General features: G+C 48.5%; 1 protein-coding gene and 2 long non-coding RNA genes across 3 annotated transcripts in view; 1 reads left to right on the top strand and 2 right to left on the bottom strand.

Annotated features, from left to right (window-relative positions):
* LOC136405387 (uncharacterized) overlaps window positions 1-19,530 on the bottom strand; it is a 62,974-nt gene that overhangs the window by 9,835 nt on the left and 33,609 nt on the right. The window lies entirely within an intron of this gene.
* LOC136405392 (uncharacterized) lies at window positions 1,618-3,898 on the bottom strand. Its single transcript, XR_010751511.1, has 3 exons — window positions 3,285-3,898; window positions 2,512-2,573; window positions 1,618-2,288 (listed from the first exon to the last, which is right to left on the bottom strand). It is a non-coding gene; the product is annotated as an uncharacterized lncRNA (long non-coding RNA).
* Window positions 11,880-18,799, top strand: IL21 (interleukin 21). Its single transcript, XM_066384738.1, has 5 exons — window positions 11,880-12,277; window positions 12,384-12,419; window positions 16,622-16,774; window positions 18,572-18,649; window positions 18,740-18,799. The coding sequence occupies exons 1-5, from the start codon at window positions 12,131-12,133 to the stop codon at window positions 18,761-18,763; spliced, it is 438 nt and encodes a 145-aa protein (XP_066240835.1). The 5' UTR covers window positions 11,880-12,130; the 3' UTR covers window positions 18,764-18,799.

The following is a 19,530-nucleotide window of genomic DNA, read 5'->3' as shown; positions in this document are numbered from 1 at the left end:
GATTTCTGTAAGTGAGGCTTCCATGAAACTCAAACTCAATGAGAGTCCAGCGCCACATTCCTCCCCAAGCAACTCTTCTATGACGAAGGAGATCGCCGGCCCTTGCCAAGCCGGGCGCTTGGCCTACTGACATTCATGCCTATCTGATGCCAAGCCAGGCGAGCCAGAGCCGTCCCCCACTCTCACATCCTCCCGGCCGGCCAACCCACGCCTCTGCTGATGGCAGCGATCCGCACTGCGCGCTCCCGGCCAGTCTCCTCTCTGCCTCTAATAACTGGGTCTCACAACGTCCCTGAGTCATTTCCCTACCATTCCTGTTGTTTGCAAATGCTAACAATGCTGCACCATGCAGATCACAGATCAAGCACGGCAACTGAAAAAGAAACTACCGAAATTATTCTTTTAGAGTGATCATCAAAAGAATTGCTTTTCTGCAGGAAATTTCTTTGTAACTGCTCAGGCATTTACAAAGCGTTCTGCTTGAGTGACCGCTTCTTTGTTACTGAGCAAATGCTTCTGCTGCAGGAGCGGAAACAGTTCTGTCTGATCTAGGGTACACCTGCCGCCTCTTTGGGGTAACTGTAACTGCAGGGACGTCGCCGTCTGCTTTCTAGAGCCTGCGCTGTCTGTTCCGGTGATGCTTGGGCAGGGTGGAGGGTCTCCTCCCATGCGGGTGCCACTGAATCTTCTATTGGCAAGAATCAGGGCTGAGTTGCTGACTGGTTGCTGGCTATGTCCAATTATGTTTCTAGTATGGGCCAGTAGTTGGTTATTGAATACATTCATCCATTCAATCACCAATCGTGCATTCAGGCAACACCTGTCTATTAAATTTGTTTCTGTGCTGGGCTTTGTGCTGATCCCTGGGAAGAAAGCTGTGGGCAAGATGGTCACACAGAGTCTCAATACCACACCATGGTGGGAGGCAGTTATCTGAGGTGCTCCTGCCTCAAAAGGGAAAACATGACCAAGGAATTTAACCTGATATTATCAAGATGAATTCTAGTGCAGAACCGAATAAAGGAATTCCACCGACCAGCATGTTGAATGGCTGACATGGTTAATAACGTCATGATAATAACCCCGGTGTCGTTTCTTGGGTAGTTCACAGGTAACTATACTACCGCATGACTGCCGTATCTTCCTAGGGTTCTACACCAGTGTGTGTTTTACTAGCCTCCGCCCAAATTCATCTAAGTCTGGACTCTTTCTCCTGAAGCTTCAGTCATACGATGTAAGTGCATGGTTTTAATGACTACCAAGCTCTCAAAGACAAAAACCATTTTAAGGGCAAAGATGACACTTCTAACTCTTGGTACTCATCATGAAATCCTAAGTCCTCCAGGAGGAAGTGCACTACAGAAATTACGGCATGAGAACCCTGGGCGACTGGGAACCAAACCTCAAGAGCACAAGCGCCCGATCACACCGAGTGTCCTTTCCACACATCCGGGCCAGCACGCTTTCAGTTTCTCAAGCACACGGGTGGGTGAGGCTGACCACGCGCCTTCACAGGGCAGTGACCCGATGGCCCTCAGCGGAAGAGCAAACACACACAGGCTCTATCCGTGTTTTCTATTTATTGCTTTCAACCGCAAGCCATTTTTATCTCTCAGATGGGTGCGTTTTCACTGGAAATGCTGAATAACGCCTTCAAGAATCCTCAACTTAAAGAGATAAAGAAAAAATTCCTTGAAAGCAGTTTAGTCACCTTGCCTCCTAATTTTCAGAATGCTGTTTCATCTGCCAGTGACTAAGCTGTTGGAAAAAACCTCTTTCTGTTGTTATGTAAAGGAAAATGTGGGTGGAGGGGATGAGGTCTGGTTTGTGTCCACCTCCGAGAGAGGAAGAAGGAAATCTCTGCTCCCCCCAGATCGGGATGGGAGGTTGCTCCGAATTCCACTTTTGGGGAAGTCCGCTGTCAAGGTGATGTAAATTCTCAAGTAGCAAGTTGAGTCAGCGTGTTCCTAAGCCACAGACCTCTTAGGTGACAGGTGCTACACGCACGTCACTTGCCCGTTTGCTCCCCCGGGGCGACAGGGAGACCATGTATTTTCCCCACCCCATGCACACACCAGGCGGAAGTGTGTTGCACACCCCTTGCTGGTCCTGTTCTTATTCATGTCTCTGACAACTGGGACAGTCTGTCGCGGGTCAGAACCCGCTCCTCCTCCTCTCCTTGGTCTTCACTCCTGGGACTCCGGGGCACTCACAGGAAACGACCACAGGGGATCCTTCTCAGCCTCCACGCTTCTCTCTCTTGACAAGGGTGTTTTACCTTCCAGACTCTGTTTGGAAGACAGCCGGGGTTGTCAAAGCTCTACCCCACAACATTCCTCAAAGCTCCCGCTTCCCTTTAGTGGATACCATGGACCGCAAAGGCGGCAGCCGCCGCCCGACACTCTGCATGTCTGATCCACACAAGAGGTCCCCCACCACCCTCCATGGAAAGACAGGGAACTAACACTTAATGGGTCCCTGTGCAAGGAACAGTTTTCATCGTGGACTTACCTATGTGGTATCCTTTATAGGCAAAAACGTCCTTGCCAGCGTTTTCATGGAGAGAGGTGATGCTTTTCCCTGGAAGGATTTGGTCAGCAAGGGCCCAGGTGATAGAAAATGTATGGGAACGTAACAGTGATTAGATGATAAATGTGAGGATTAGGTGGCGTATTGTACTTGTTTGAATCTTAGTTGTCCTCGATTCTATGAGGCAGCCTGATTTCTGAGATATTAATATAAAATAATGCTGTCCTAGAATTTATGAAATACAGCAATAACTAAAAGACTGAGTAAGTGCAGAACTCAGAATAATGGCGGGCACGTCCATGTGCCCAAGAAACTGACCTGTAAACATCGGGGATCAGCCTGGGCCACCGCACAGGTGGGGGCTTGCTGGCCCCGGGGCATCCCTCTGGAGGCAGAATGGGAACACAGCAGGAGCCCCCACCACCCTGGGCCCATGATCAGGGGCTCTGTCAGTCACTTAAAAACCTTGACTTTCTACTGGGTAAACCCATTTTCCACCTAAATCTTCCACAGGGCCCGATATGTGGAGCAGATGAGCGAGGATTTTCTCCGGTTAAAGCAGGGGTGGGGGGTCCAGAGCTCCCCGTCTCCTGACCCTCCCCTGCAGGGCAGCCCCTCCAAGGATCCCTGTAAGGGCCACAAGGTCACTTTGTTGTCCTAGTTAAGAGAACGAGTCTCCTAAAACTCTTACAGGTGTTTGTCAATCACTTACTCCAAGCCCTGTCAAATTTCATTGTACTGAAATGTCACCTTACCTGTGGTACTCCACCCAGTGCCCAGGTGCACTGGTGAGCGCAGGGCACACTTTCAAGGACCCTGCTCTCTCCTTCCCCCACGTTGGTCCCCACACTCCTGCCCTTCTGCCGCATGTGACTGAGACCATCCTCTCCTTTCAAATAGGTCACGCCGGGCCCTCCTTAGGGCCGTCCGAAGGCAGACCCTGAAGCATGTCGCATGTCTGTCCAACACAGAGCATTCTGCCACCAGGGACTTCTCATTCTAACATCTTCCTCAGGAAACCCTCCCTGGGTTCCCTGAGGACATGGCCACAGCCTGACCATTGTTACTGTATGTCAGTGACAAGTCCACGGGCAACCTCCTCTTTCTAAACAACCTCCTCTTCCTGGATTATCTGCAGAGGACTCAGCAGAACGTTTTGTGCGGTGTCTGTCACACACAGGACTGCCAGGCACGTTCACCTCCCTGGTGGCACCTGCTCGCTGCTGTGAGAGGACCCGGGTGCAGACGAGCTGTGTGCTGAGAGCGACTGGCCGCGCAGAGGCTCTCCACCCCTGGGGAGCATGGCGTTTAACCCATTCCACTCTGACATCTAGAGGCTAGGAAGCCTTCCCTAACAAAACAATTACAATGAAACTATTCATGAACAAGAAACAAACATATGAGTGGAAGAAAACAAAGCGAGAGAGAGAGCAGAAGGCTGCAGTGGACGAACAACGGAAGCAGGAGCACCCAGGGTGAGGAGAGGACGACGGGGGGGGGGGGGGGAGGCGCGTGGCGGGCTGGCCGGCTCTCCTAGGCGGTGGTCCTCTCTCTGCTGGATGACAGCCGACCTCAGCCACCTGGCTCCTTGCGTTCCTAAGGCACCCGTTCTAAGCACAGACCCGAGCACCAACCCACCAGTGGAAGTGGCTCTCTGAACCCAGCATGAGGGTCAGGGCCGTGGTGGTGAGAGCCGGGTGCAAGTCAAGTCTAGGGCCAGAGACCCATCCCCACCCATGGTGACATTAGAGCTTCCAGCTGACACACACACGACAGCAGCAGTACCAGGACCTGCGATGACGTGACTGCCGATGACCACGGGCCCGCCGTCTCCTAGTGTCACCGAGCTTTCATTCTGACTGTCTTCACAGGCACGTGTCCGTTGCCTCCCAGAGCCCCCGTGGTGGCCGTCTGAGACTCCGGGAGCTCCTGGGAGCGGGAGATGAGTGTACTTGTGTTCTCACTACCACAAGCAGGCCCAGGAAGCCTGGCACCCCAACAACACTTGATTACATACATGTGAATTACTTACTCATACTTTAGCTATTAAATTCTCAAGACAGCTGACTTCCTGACTGATTTTGTCCATGTTACTCAAGAAATACGGTGTTTTTCTAAACAGAGACCCTGGGCCTCCAGCAGGATGAACGAGGGGATCTCAGAGCAAATGAACCCTGAAACATGGCTGGAGGCAAAGATGGCAAAACTGAAGCTGCCCTCCTTGGGCACATGAAGAGAGGGGGGAGTTCTCTGGAAAAGACAGGAATGCTGGGGACAGGGCAGGCGGCCGGGAAAGGGGAAGAGCAGACACATGACAAGGATGGATGGACTCCATGGGAGAAGCCACGGGCTGAGTCCCCAGGGCTGAGTCTCCAGGGCTGAGTCCCCAGGGCTGAGTCTCCAGGGCTGAGTCCCCAGGGCTGAGTCCCCAGGGCTGAGTCCCCAGGGCTGAGCAGGGCCGTGAGGACAGGACACAGTCAGGGGTCTGAGTGGACTCAGCAGCACAGAACTCACGTTCAAGAGGAGTGCAGGAGTTCACTCACTTCTTTCTCTCCCCTTTTGTGGGTACAAAAGGCCAGGAAACGACCGTCCACCCTTACACTGGACCAGGGGGTCCGTGCGTAAAGCAAATTAGAGGCAACGAGGCGTTCCAACCCAGACTGGAAGCTGACCACTTAATTAACCCAGACGAGACATCCATTTACATCCTGCACACCACCAGGAATAACTTCGCAAAAGGACTGTGTGCCCTACCCCAAACCCAAGTGTCAGAAACATCCTCGCTGTTACCCAATCCCTTCCCAGAGTCTCACAGACTGTGCTGTCCTGGCCTGTGGCCCAGGCCCCACAGTGAGGGGTCAGGCTCTGCGGTCAGTTCCCCCAGTCGTGCCAATGTGTCATTCAACATTTTTCTGTGTCTCAGTTTCCTCACCTGTAAGAAGAGAATCACAGGACTGCTCTACACATTGTTGCTTTAAATGGCAGAGTATCTACACAGCACGTGGCCGGAGAAGCGGGGGCCTCAATAATTGTTCATTATGTTACCTTGTTCATTGGTCCCGGGTCCTCTCCTGGAAGGAGAGCCCCTGGACCCCTCTGTTGGCAGCGTGGGTGCCTCCGGGTGGGACTCTGTTTCAAGGTAAGGACAGATCTCAGGGCCACCTCTGAGCCCACCGAGCCAACCTCCCGGTCTGGGTCTCCCTGCCTCACTTTGTTCCCAGGCTGCTCTCACCGGCAGACTTACCATGCACACGGACACGGAGAAACCATGTTACAAGAATTCAGGTGAAACGGAACAGCACTAACACTGTAGCAAACACGGCTGGTGGACGGCTCAGGTGCCGGTCAGGGCTCTGCAGGGCCCTGTCCCGAGGGTGCTGTGAAATTGTGTATGTGGACGTAAGAATTCTGTGTCACAGCCCACTCCGTCTAAAACAATGGTGTTTGGTACGTCTGCGAACCCACTAATGCAAGGGCCATTGTCTACAAACTGATTAAATCATGCTCAACCACACATGGAGTATTATTTTTCAAAAAATATGCCGCTAGCCTGGTGATGCGTTCAATGCAAAGTCATTTAAAAGCTCTCCTGAATTCAGAGTTACCCCCTTGGCATTAGAATTCCTCAGGTTAAGAGGAAGACTAAATCGATTCCTACCATTTACTCTTACAGAAGGTGAGATATTTTTTGATATTAAACAGCAGTTCCTTCCAATAAAACATAAGATTCTCAGATACAATAAAAAACTTATGGTAAAAGACACAGAACATCATTTCAACATGTTTAACAAACATATTGTTAACAGAATGAAAGCCCTTACAAGAAGATTAGAAACAGCCCCAATAGCTGGGCCAATAATAGGAACAACACTGTTCGCAGAAACAGAAATACACCGATAAAGGTATGAAACTATACTAGCTTGACTGTTGATCAAAGACGGACCAAAGATAAACGAACTCTCCGCCTGAGAATTCTGGCAAACGTTCAACATATTCATGATGTGTTGGCGAGGATGAAGGAGGAGGGAACAGGCTCTTGGTGGGAACACAGACCGGTATGAGAGGTGGGCGAGCAGTTTGGCAGTTCCTGTCAAATTTTTAAAAGGATATCGTCTTTCGCCATTTAGAAAGTAGAATGTGGGGTAGGGATCTAAGAGGGATATTTTTCACGTGTGCTTAAAGAGACAGAAGTTTAAGGATCTTCATGGCAGTGCTGTCTGTAGGAGATGAAAAGGGAGAACAGGGTAAATGCCAACCAGCAGGTCGGCCTCACTACGGACTCTCACTCCACGGACTCTCACTCCATCTGCTTACACGCAGTGTCCAGGCGGGAATACTGCTGGAGCTGCTGTCTCTGACATACTGTTGAATGACAAAGGAAAGTTGTAGAATATGTACGGTAAGATTATATTTTTAGGTAAAACCCCCACATTTTTTTTCTACGCCTACTATCTCTAATATGTCTTTTTCAAGCCATTTTTTTTTTCTCCAGGTCTCATTCTACTTCCTTCAACCTCTCTGTCCACATCTATTCCTCTGTATTGTTGGACGTACATGAGAACAGAGTCGAGAATGATACACAGTGAACTCTCAAGAATGTCCCCAGGGAGTGAAAATCAGAAAGAAAAGGGAGCAACTTTTATTTTTACTTTCTACCATGGCATGTTCTTTGAATTCTTTGTTTTGTGACATGTGTATAACTTTTATAATGATAAAAATGCCAAGTAGTGATTTTTCCAGAAATGATCATCATTCCTGGAAACAGAAAGAAGTGCCTAGACTGAGGGGCAACCTCGAGGGCAGAGCGAAAAGGATCTCTTTGATGGTCAGCACTGGACAGGAGGCTGGGTGGGCTCCCGGAGTGGGGTCAGCAGGAACCTGGCTGAGCACCACAGACCTGCCTGTCCTCTCCCTGTCTCCTCCATGCTTGCTGCCATGGGATGAGGGACATCCAGTCGCTAGTGTCACTGATGAGTGTCACGGTAGCCTAGAGACAGCCACCTGTCTGAACACCTTTGCTGTGCAGGAGTGGTGCATATCACATAACAGCTTAGCATCACTCTGAGCACTGGAGGCCCCTCCTCCCAGAGTGGGCCACGCAGACCACCTGCTTCTACATGAGAGGCCAAAGCGCGTGGAAACAGGAACGGAGCACATGGCATGCAGTGGTCCCACGGAAGGGCTGTGAGGACAGGGCCAGGGAGCTGGACACTGGTCGTACCCAGCACAGTTCCACACCTGGCCCAGCTGTCCCCTGGCACAACCGTGAAGTGGCAGTGTCCTGTCAGACATCAGCTCCTCTGCCCTGCTGTCCCTGACTCCAGGACACACCGGTTCCCTGGCCCGTTCCTATCCTGAGCAGCTGGTCTATAAGACAGTCCATTAGAAAAAACTCTTGAAATATGTCCATGAATCCCCTTGGGTAGGTGACTAATGTTTCCCACTCTCATGGGGACAACCTAGGGTCTCATCCAGGAAAGAATACAGGTAGCAGACCCAAGTTACCCAGGAGTTGGGTGTGGGTGCGAGCAGTGTGCTTGCTGCATGCCAGCAGCTTCTGACCAGAGCCGCCTCTTGGTGTCCCCTGTGCAGAGTTTGGGGCTGCCCTGCCTGTGCGCAGATGTGCGCACACACTGAACAAGCACGGGGCGCGGGTGGGGGGGGGGGTAAAAAACCTGAGCTCAGATGGCCCGTGTGCAAAAGTAGGAAAGAAACAGTTTGCTTTTCATTTGCCCTCCCTTCCTCCATCACCCCCTTTTCTCTCTGTCCTTAAGAATAAATCCTTCATTCTACTCTCGTTTGTCACCTGGCCCCAGCGAGTTGCGGTGCAGGCTTCAGGGTGACTGCTTCCAGACAGATTCCAGGGGGTTCTGCTCTAATGTGACCTGCTTTCCTAACAATCACTGTGCAGTACAAAGCTGCACAATGGCTATCACCAAGCCTAGGGGGGGAATGGGACTGGGATTGGGGCCCCTCATTCAAAACCACATAAAAAAAGATGATAGGAAACTACTAAAAATGACAGCTATTTGACACATGCTAAGTGGTTAAGAAATACACAAGTACTACAATAACGATGGCACTTTGCCTAGAAAAAGACCTGCAGTTGCCTCAGGACAGTGAGCTTGGGGAGGGCTACAGCTTGTGAGGCCCCCTGGGTGGAGAGTGCACTTCCCGGTGTGGACGGCTGGGGGCGGTGGTAGTTGGGGCGCGACCTCCCCATGCATCCGTCCATAGCAGGTCACTGGCATGCGGGTTCTGCGCTCACCTGGAGTCCCTCGCCAGAGACAGGGCGCAGAGGCAAACACAAAATTCATGCCATACCCAAACGGTCCTCTGCTGTATAAATCACGTTGAGTAAATTCTCACCCTCAGTGCAGGTGTCATGGCAGGACAGACTGGTGCTAGGTGACAACAGTAATTAAAGAGAGGAGGAGGCTAGGAAGACAGGAGAGGAACGCACTGCAAAGCGGTGGTGAGGTCGTCGTCTGTAAGCAGAGCCGGAGCCCCTGGGCAGCCTGAGCTTCCTCGGTCCCCCTCTGACGCCCGTCCCAACATAGCAATAAACTCCACTGAAAGGCAAATCGGGCTCTATGATTTTGAAACATTCCGCCAACCCCGAGCAAAGCCGCCTGAGCTCTAGGAAGAGGTTGTGACGATGCACACCATCCAACATCTGGACCATCGTTCCCCACACCATGTGGGGAACCAGCCTCACCTCCTTCTCTTCCTCAGGGATCTTTGTCGCTGTCCCCTACCCCAACCACCCACCTAAAGGCCCAACAAACAAAAACCCAGCCGTGGCTGGTTCTCCCTTATCTCCGCTCCCATTTCTCCCACCTTTTTTCCGAGAGTAAAGATTCCGTTCCTAGGTGCACTGCTCTCCTGCTGCTACTGTAACAGTGAGCAACGGTCAGGGGCGCAGAACAAGGCGGAACGGGCTGCCTCCCCTGAGCCGGCTCCTTCTGGGAACGGACCCGCTGTTTCCAGCTTCTGCGGGGCCCCATCCTGTGGCCCCAGAGCACGCTGTGCTAGGCTCATCATCACACCTCTGACTCCCACTCTGGCCCTCCGCTCAGGGGCCCCCTGGGCACCCACCAGCCTGGGGCACTCTCTCGTCCCAGCAGCTTTTTTTTAGTCGCACCTGCAAAGATTCTTCTGTGACCTGGGAAGGCAGCAGGTCCAGAGGTTCCAGGAATTAGGTTGGAAGCATCTTTGGGGTGCTATGACTCAGTCTACCACACCAGTGATGATACACACTGCTCACAAAACTTAGGGGATAGTTCAAAATGAATAGGACGCGATGAAAAAAAAGAAACATTTGATTTTTTTATTTTATTAAACAAGAACATCAGAAAAGCAAACGACAAGTCAAAGAAAGTTGTTGGATTATGCAAATGAGATGCAAAAGCAACTTTGATTTCATGGGTGAAAACGCACTGTACAAAAGGCTGCAAGTACTAGAGTGTCTGTACGTTCCCTGATCCCCTGATTTTTATGAGCAGTGTATATTCAAAATGCTTAACAACTGATATGCCACTTCAGGCAGCGGGTGTGATGCTCAGAAAGGTCTTCAGTCACTCTGCTGGGGCAGGACCCTGGAGGGGAACAAAGCCAGGCGCCCCTGGGCACAGCACAGGAAAGCCATGAGCAGGTTCCCAGGTGGTGGTGCTTGGGCGGAGAGATCTCTCTGGGCCGCACGAATGGCTTTCCACTTGTGCCTTTTGGCCGAACACCGCCCTGCTGTGCTCCCCATCCCGTGGATCCAGCCGGCCTGCGACCTCCCCTCCCACCCTGGTCTGCAGGCAGGAGCACACATATCTGCTGGGACGGCAGTGCGCGCTGCACTTTCCTCATTTCACTCGGAATGTCTATTTAAGCCGCACCACAACCCAATGATTAAATTCTACGCTTAACTTTCCTTTTGCGAGAACACCGCCAGCATCCTACGAGCTATTAATTGTCAGGGCCTGGGCTTACACCCCAGCACTGTGCTTTAGACTTTGAGCTCTTAACCACTGTGGTTAGTGTCTTCACGGAGACTCAGGTTAGGCAGATAAGGGACGCACTCACGGAGACGCTGCAGGCAGTGCTGCGGTGCCAGGTGGCGACCCCCAGCCCCGACCCGGCGCACCTCGGAGGCCCGCACAGAGCCCTCCCCTGTGGAAATGAACGGTTACAGGGAGGACTTCTTATTCACAGAAGATAAGAAGTCTTATCTCTCCGTTAGACCAAACCTGAACACTCCTGAAGAGACAGTCTATGATGAAAAGATTACAGTCAACCTTCAAAGCAAACCAAGTCCAAACCAATGTATCTCAGCTAGGTAACATTCTAGTATAAAGTATGGCTGTAAGCTGGTAAAGAGATAGAGGAATAACTATGCTCCCCAGTCAAGAGGTGTGTTTGTGAGACCTGACGGGCACCAAGCTGCCTCTGGCTGGAACATTCTATCCAGTGTCCTTACATGGGCAGAGCGGCAGGGACAGAAGGGGCAGAGCTGGGAGCAGGACAGAGGAGCTGGGCAGGGAGCAGGACAGAGGGGCAGGGCGGGGAGCAGGACAGAGCCATGGCTGGACGTGGAGTCCTTCGTTAGCTTCTGCCTGGTCATCGTTAGGAAGCCCATTCATACCAGAGAAAATAGTATCTAAGAGATAAAAGTAACACTACACAAAGAGAAAAAAGAAATAAGTTATGAGTATGTTTAATTCTGTTTTTTAAAAAAAAGCCAACAACTTTGGTTTGGAGAGCAGTGTTAGCACTTTTCATTCATTTAACTGAAACATTGTATAGAAGAGATGGTCATGAGAAGGTGTTTTTAAATGAAGGCAGAGTGAAATCTTGAGTGAATTTCTGCACAGTCCCTCAGAGTCATCTATTCTGTGCACAGGTCAGCTGGCTAAGCAAATGCCAGTCGCCGCTGAGAGGGGTGTCATTGGAAGAGGCTTTGAGGAAGCGGTGGGAGCCAGTTCTACTCTGAACCCCCTTCACCTGACAGGGAACCTACATTGGTCTTGCTAATTTGGAAAATACCCCTGATATTTAAAATTTCCTACCCTTTCTGATGGAATACTGGGTGATTTCAGTCAAAAGGCATAATGATTACCATAAGAAAAGTCCTAGGAGAAAGCACTGAGGCCACTTTAGTCATTACTGAAGCGCCCTATGACTGTCAGAGGGAACAGGTGAGAGGCCAGGGGAGGCAGAGAGACAGAGAGAGATCAGAGTGTTGTTGTTTACTCCTTTGAAGTCGGGTGCACCTACTGTTTACAGGGCACACTTTGCGACTCATGCTATAAGCTGGAATTCACCCGTGCCTCCCCTTCCTGTCTGAGATGCCGATGGAGCACATTCGTGGGGTCCATCCATCCCTGCCCCCATGCGTCAGCACACGCACACCTCGCCAGTGGAAAAGAAAAAAGAGTTACTCACATTCATCCACTTTACAAAGATTTCCAGGCGGCGATGGGAGGGCTCTAGCTCTCCCTGAAGGATGAATAAATACGTCACTCTGCTGACAACCTGGTCACAGTCAAACCGAAGTGAAAACTGAGACCAAGGTCTTGCTCGACTGGCACCTCTGAGACCCAGTCCTGGCAGTATGCAGGGGACACTCATCTGCCTGCTGGTCATCTTCTTGGGGACGGTGGCTCATAAGTCAAGTCTCCAAGGGCCAGATCGCCTCTTGATTAGACTGCGTCAACTTATTGATGTTGTTGATGAGCTGAAAAATTATGTGAATGACTTGGTAAGGCCATACTTGTCAGAACGAAATTTAAATAATATTCTTCAATTAATACAAAAGGAGTTTTTTGACATAAGAGTAACTCAGAACTGATTTTCTTTTGCTCTAGGACCCTGAGTTTCTGCTAGCTCCAGAAGATGTAAAGGTAAGACTAGTTGAATTTCTTTGTGAAGATATATTTGATATGCTTTTAAATCCAATTAAGAAAGGCATTAACGTAATTGCTTAGGAATATACTTAGTTTCAATGAATTTGGAGGTTTAATAACTGATAAAATAGCTCTTTCTATTTTGGTCAAATATTCATCAATTTACCAACAAGCCAACCAATAAAATGCTACATAGCTTATAAAATATATTTTTATCTCCGAATAGCTCTAAGAGTATATCCAAGTAGTACTGATGAGACAGAATAACAAGACTAGAAAATAAATCCATATTGTGATCAGTTTCTGAGCAATGACCAACTAATTACATTTTAAGAGCCCTTGTGCATGAAAGTTCTTGAGCCCTCTAGTAGACCTAAGATACCGTAAGAAGCAGAATTCACCTTTTAATTACAAGAAAGGATAGAAAGAAAGAAAGAAAGAAAGAAAGAAAGAAAGAAAGAAAGAAAGAAAGAAAGAGAAAAAGAAAGAAGGGAGGAAGGAAAGAAGGAAAGAGAGGGAGGAAGAAAGAAAAGGGAGAGAAAAAGAAAGGGAAGAGGATGAGATGACGGGAGCAGCATGGAGGGCGGACAGGAAGGCCGGCCGGTAGAATGGAATTCCCATGTACTGGCCTCTGTGAGTCTCACCTTTGGCCTTCGGTGAGGTCTTTTGAAAGAACCATTTTGAGCAACTCATCCCATTCTCTTAAGCCATTTAAATCCATTGGGTCAGGGGAAGAAGAGGTCTAGCATCCAAGTGTGCTGTGTCCTTACTTAGTCTTCAGGTTTGGTACCTTGAGGATATATACGCAAGTGGGGAAGTGTTTTCACTGTCACAGACCTTTATAACTGCATAAATTAGAATAACTATAGAAGTGCTACCAGTAATTGGGACACTACAGAGGGGGACACTTACAAAGACACATTGCAAAGAAAACAATTACTGTAAATGCCCTACGTGTAAAAGTGTAGAAAGTGAATGAGTCACAACTATTGCTTTTCTCTAAAATTCACTCACTCGCTCTGAGCCTAACCACTCTCATTCACTAGGCCCTTTTCTAATAAGCAGCATCTAAAATGAAAGTAGCACATTCAGTTTATTGGAAAGACTTTTCCAATAAGTAAGAATTTGTCTTAATCAATGTCCTAATTATTGATACATATAACATGTTCCAGCATCTCATGCCTTTTGTTTAACTCCTGGGGCTAGAGTGCTTTCTGAAGTCTTTGAGCTGCAGCCTAGAACTTTCAATATAAGAAATAAGAAAGAAGGCCCGTTTTCTAGCCTGAGCTGACCTAGTGGGTGCTTTTTTTCACGAGCTCTGTTAAAGAGAGATATTTTTAGCTACCACCACAGCGCAAGGGCTTTGTCTTAGTGACTCTCTGTGCAGTTCTGGCTGTGAGGCCGCTGGGTGACAGGGTACCTAAGATTGTAAGCTCTGCCAGCAGGCTGACTCGGGCAGGAAGGAAATAATTCAAGGCCACTGTAGTGTGATCTCAAGTTTTCCAGGGCTAGTGTCAAAGCAGGGTCTATAAGAGAGTTTAGGAGAATAAATTAATTTAAATTTTGCAGATGAATCTTGCCATATAGTCATGATCTCCGATTGGCCTCAGCAGGCATCTTTCTTTCTCTTTCTCATCATAACCGATGGTGCTGAACTGGTGGTGATTCTGTCTGCTCCCCCACCCTCCGGACATCTGTCAATGTCCAGAGAAATATTTGCCTTTCACAGTTATGTGTGTGTGTGGGGGGGTTCTATTAGCACCTAAGAGGGGGAGGCCAGAGATGCTTCTGAACATTCTAGAGGAACAGCCCTGACAATACAGACTTCCCAGCCCGGAGTGTCAGCAGGGCCTGATCTGAATCTAGTTTGTGTGTGGAACAGAGGTTATTTCATTCATTCAGCAAGACTTCCCAGTGTGAATGGCTGGGGCTTTCAGGTGAAAAGTCAGCTGTAAGGCAACCATTTTCAAATAGTCAACTGTAAAGTGACCAAGCTGTGTGCACCTCCTTGCGAGAGCAGCACTCGCTGACTGGTCTCGGGCTAAGGACGGGTGGACTCCGCGAGAGGAAGGTGAGACAGCTGCGTCCTGTGTCTGCGTCTCGTGTCTTCCTCTGTTAAGGGAGGAGGGGACAAAGCCTTGCTCTGCTGGACACAGCACAGGAAAGCCACGCTTTGGCCCCCAGGTGATGGTGCTGCACATGAACTTAGGGTCGTCTGGGAAACCCCATGGGTGGAGGGGGGGGCCCTGCGGCTGCCTGGAGCTCAGTTCTTTCCACACCCCCTCTCCACCACCCTCACTGCAGCTGGGGCATCCTAACAACTGCTGCAGGGCGGCAGCCCCTCTACCTCTCTGAGGCTGCCCCTGCTGTGCTTCCGCAGTCAGACCAAGCGAGTCCTAGCGCCGGGCGTGCTGCTGGTGCCCGCCCTGCTGCTCGCAGAAAGCACCAGGCCACAGCCCGTGGTCCGTGGACACAGGGAGGGCGGGAGGGAGGTCCATCCGCACGAGTAGCCGTGACCGGGCTGTCGAAGCTGTCACCGCTGCTCATGACCCCTCCCAGCAATGTTGTCTCAGGGGGGCTTGCTCGGTGGGGCCCCTCTCCTTCTTTGAAACCTGATTTTCTTTCAACACACACGTAAATGTTAACTCAGCAGAATGGGCCTCTGTGAGAAATGCTGGTTTCTCAGATCAGCGCAGATGAAGCAGTTCGCGTTTTCAGTTTCAGCTGGAAAATTTACCTCTTTAAATATGAATATTATTTTTTTCCAGTAAGTTAAGCCGGTTGTGGTCAAAAAGAAGAGAAAAGAAAAAACCTCCAACAAACAAGAGCATGTGGTTTTCAAGGAAAAAAAAGTGCTATAATGAACATTTATAAATAGTTTCTATTAAATAAGCATTTTGGCAAACATGGAAGGGACACTACCTTGCCCCCACGACAGGCGAGCAGCTCAGAGGGAAGGAAACTAGATAAGCTGGCTTTCGGCTTGTGGCTGCGTATGCAAAGCGAGCCCGTGGGGTTGTGTCTTAACCATGCATGTTATTAATCAACATCCATATTGGGTGAGCAGATGGGTTGGAAAATGCAAAGCAGCCCCAATGCTGTTTTCAGCTGACTGTCCATGGGAGAGCTGGGCAGCACCGGTAAGTGCGGGTCCGCCCACAGGAACCTGAGAGGGTGAGGTTTCTGGTCTGCGGCCGTGGTGTCCGCACACACAAGTGAGATGGAGGTGCAGCAGGGTCAAGGGGTGCGACAGCGTTACATGCCCTTCTTGCCGAAAGAAAAAAGAAACTTGAATACAAGGTCTTAGGGTAGCATTAAAATGCTTTCAAGAGGTTGGTATAAACTTTGTTCTTCTGATAAATTCCCTTTTTTTTTTGCAATTTTTAAGATTTTGACTTATTCACTAGTTGCTAAGTATTTGACTAAAACCAAGAGCCACGTTCTGATCTCCACTCTGTCCACTTCTCCGTCCTCTGAGATGACAGCTTCCTGGTTCTCTCACTGTCTGAGGAACCCTCTTCCTTCCCACCAGCTGGGCAGGATGCCGCCTCTGTTCCCTGACTGCTTGACTCAGGCAGAATCCTACCCGATCTGACCTGAGAGTATGGACAGCACTGTAGAAAAGCTGAGCATGGTGGCCAATGGCGAGGGCCTGAATCTCAGATGAGGATGCAGGCGCCCAGGTCCTCTCCCGGCAGGAGGGGCTTCAACGTCTTCACTTACTTTGTTGACTCCGCGGATCCTCACTGGGACCCGGACTTGGCCCGGTGTTGCGCAAACGAGGATGCTGCGGTCAGACGCTCTCGTGCACATCACAGAGTGAAACAAAACACAAATGCAAAGATTCCGGATCAGACGACAGCATAGCTCACATGAGCGGCTGCTAGTCAGTGTGACTTTTAGAGCCTCGTAATTCAGAAAACGTGCTCTAAAACCAAACTAACTCTCCGATACAGAACAAATTCCCGCCCACCACCCAGACCACCAAGGCATTGGGAAACACAGATGTGTGGAGAGCGAGGCTTGCCTCCTCTCTGCAGCCCAAGGGCTAAGTGGGACGCGACGCCATTCCTCGGGTCTGCTGAAACAAATGTGACCCAAGGCAGTGCCACACACAAGTAGATAGAGAGGACTGGGAAGAACATGTTTCCTTGCTGAATACCTTTTATGAACTTGTCCACAAACTATTTCTCTTTCAGACACACTGTGAGCGGTCAGCTTTCTCATGTTTTCAGGAGGTTCAACTCAAGTCAGTGAACGCAGGGAATAACGTGACAATCCGCGCGTTAACGAAGAAGCTGAAGAGGAGACTGCCTCCCGCAAGTGCAGGGAGGACGCAGAAGCAGAGCCTAGTAAGATTGTTACTTGTTGCCCATTTTATCTGTGCTGAGTCAGTGTATCTAACACACACACACACTCTCTCTCTCTGTCACACACACTCACTCCTGTAGCCAGAGCTGCAGGGCTTTCTGCCAGTTACACTTGATCTACTGGGTTGTTTTGAGATGTGAAGTCACTTCGTCTAAGTCCACACTTGAAAGTGCCCAGCAGCCCAGCTGGACCTTGGAATGGGCCCGGGTAGCTGGAACGAATTAGTACAGCTTCCCACAACGAGGGAGTCACTATGCAGAAGGTGCAAGTGTGACTTGGGAGTTTCCCTCTCGTTAGATGGTCACATATAACTTGCAGTCTTATTACAGGCCCTGGATCCTAGCTCTCCTACAAGGAAGAAGACAGCCTCACAGAGACCAGGGGAGTCTCACACCGGGCCTTCCTCTCTTAGAGAACAACCTTTTCCCGGTGCGTCCCAAGTTCATATTCATCGAAACGCCTGGGCACTGATGTTTGGCTAAAGATTTTCAACAGTCCCTAGTTTGGGGAGAGGACCCTGAGACCCTCTTGAATATCTCTTGTTTTGCCAACTCATGAGCAATGCAGACACTCTCATGAACGATTTAAGTATTAATCAAAACCAGTGGAGAAATACATATGATAAATTTATCGGTTCTCTTTCCTCCAAGGAATTTCACAGGTAATTCAAATGAAATCTTAGTTACATTGTCAAAATGATTTTTATTTCCTTTGGCTGGTCACCTGGCCTGGTCACAGTGTAAAAATGATCCTCTCCAACCTTCCTCAGAGAGCAAGGAGCTGTGTGTGTCCCTGAGAGCCAGTGTGAAAGTCACAGGAAACGGTAGTGAGCTAGCAGTGGGCTTGGACAAGTCCTTCCTCTGATAGAAGGGAAAATGACCACAGAGAGGCCAAGTGACTTGTCCCCTATGAACAGTAAGAGCCAGAATGAGAACCAGCGCTCTGTCCCCCTACCTATCAGTCAAGCACGCTCCCCACACCCTCGGGCCGGCACTGCCAAAGCCAGAGACCAGGTGCGGGGCTCTCAGCAGGAATGAGGGTGAAGTGTGCAAACCAAGAAATAGTTTCCAAAAATGAGATATAAGTGGACGATACATACATGAGATTGTTCACTCTCCCTGTAATCAGGTAAGTGAAAATTAAACTGAGAAAACCCTATTTATCCAAAAAAAATTTCTAATTACCCAATAATGGTAAGAATGTTCTATGTGAATAGAAGTAAAACTTTTTACAATGTGTAACAAAAGCCTTAAAGTTTGCATCCCTTTAATTTAGTAATTCTACTTCTAGAAATTTATCAAATAATAAACAAAGGTGCATCTGAAAAACTACTAGGAGCTGTTCTTTGAAGCACAGTATAAAGTAGTGAACTGTTAGAAGCAATCTAAGCATTCAAAAATAATAACAGTTTAATCTTATGTTGGAATGCAAAGCTACCATTGTGAATCACACTTTCGAAGAATATTTAACACAATAGAAAATGCTCATGGTAGGTTAAGTATAAAAAAACAACAAATTACCAATCTGCTTAAATAACATAAATGCAAAGAAAAAACTCACTGGCAGGGTATATATCAAAGCTTTGCCGAAGTTAACCCTGCGGATAGGGAACAACTGGTTTTTCCCATTATTATTTCCTGAACCATTTTATGCGTTTCTCCATTTTTTTCACTGAATATGATCTTATGTCTCTAATTGGAAAAAAAATGTTAAATTAACATTTTATTCAATAGGAAACATGTTTTAAAAAAGAATGTTACTTTTTCATTGATTTCTAGACGTGCCCTTCATGTGATTCCTATGAGAAAAAAACACCCAAAGAATTCCTAGAGAGACTGAAATCCCTCATCCAAAAGGTATCATCTGAATTATACTTGATTTCCTCCCTCATCTTTCTCCCAGTCGCCTCCTGTGTGGAGGGGACTCATGGCACACTCTTCCCACAGATGGTCCATCAGCGCCTCTCCTAGAGCCCCATGGGACACGGCGGTTCCTGAGGACCCACCTTGCAGATGGACACTAGATGACGTACTCTAACACTGCGGTGACTCACTTCCAGGCATTCCACGTGGAGGAAGGCAGTAAAAAGTAGTGATGGCGGAGAGGCTCAGCTAAATGTTCAAAGTCAAGACTAGCTCCCCCTTGTCACTCTGCGATACTTCAGTGTCACCCACGCACTCTGCATTTTGTCCTTGAAAAAACTATCTATTTGTTAGAATGCCCATGTTCTAGATTTCTGTGACATAACATGTTTATACAACTGCCCAGCTATCCCATTTCTTAGTTGGGGAGAAGCCTAAAATTTTTAACTGAAAGCAGAGTTTGGGAATTTATTGATCTTATGTTAACTTTGATCTTGATTACCACCACAAGAATGAAGTCTCTGATAATAATAACTTAAAAGTTGTACACTTTCATTCAAGCTGAAAAATATAGAGGCATAGGATTGAAACGAAAAGTTGAAGTCTTTAGTCATCTAATGAAATGAAAACTGAGTGTTTAAAAATGTATATTGAAGAGTTTACTTTTTATCTCAGAATGTCTAACATATAAATACATAATTTATTTATGTACCAGGAAGATATCTTTACAAGATGGCTACACAAAAATGTCTTACTTCCTTATTGGGATTTATCAAATATTTAAATACTATAGATATGAATGTATTTATGAAATAGACTCTTTTAGGTTTTTTTTTTCTTTAAGTGGGTTTCATAGTACCTTTCCGACTCAAGTT

This window comes from Saccopteryx leptura, chromosome 1 (assembly GCF_036850995.1).
Source record: "Saccopteryx leptura isolate mSacLep1 chromosome 1, mSacLep1_pri_phased_curated, whole genome shotgun sequence".
Lineage (NCBI taxonomy): Eukaryota > Metazoa > Chordata > Mammalia > Chiroptera > Emballonuridae > Saccopteryx > Saccopteryx leptura.
The sequence above is the reverse complement of the archived record's forward strand: the minus strand, read 5'-3'. Positions and strand labels throughout refer to the sequence as shown.

Bases quoted from the DNA above. Each gene is read 5' to 3' on its own strand.
- IL21 (XM_066384738.1), top strand. From the start codon at position 12,131: ATGCAGGGGACACTCATCTGCCTGCTGGTCATCTTCTTGGGGACGGTG. The intron at 12,278-12,383 runs GTAAGGCCATAC...CTTTTGCTCTAG, and splicing joins AAAATTATGTGAATGACTTG to GACCCTGAGTTTCTGCTAGC. The intron at 16,775-18,571 runs GTAAGATTGTTA...ATTGATTTCTAG, and splicing joins GGACGCAGAAGCAGAGCCTA to ACGTGCCCTTCATGTGATTC.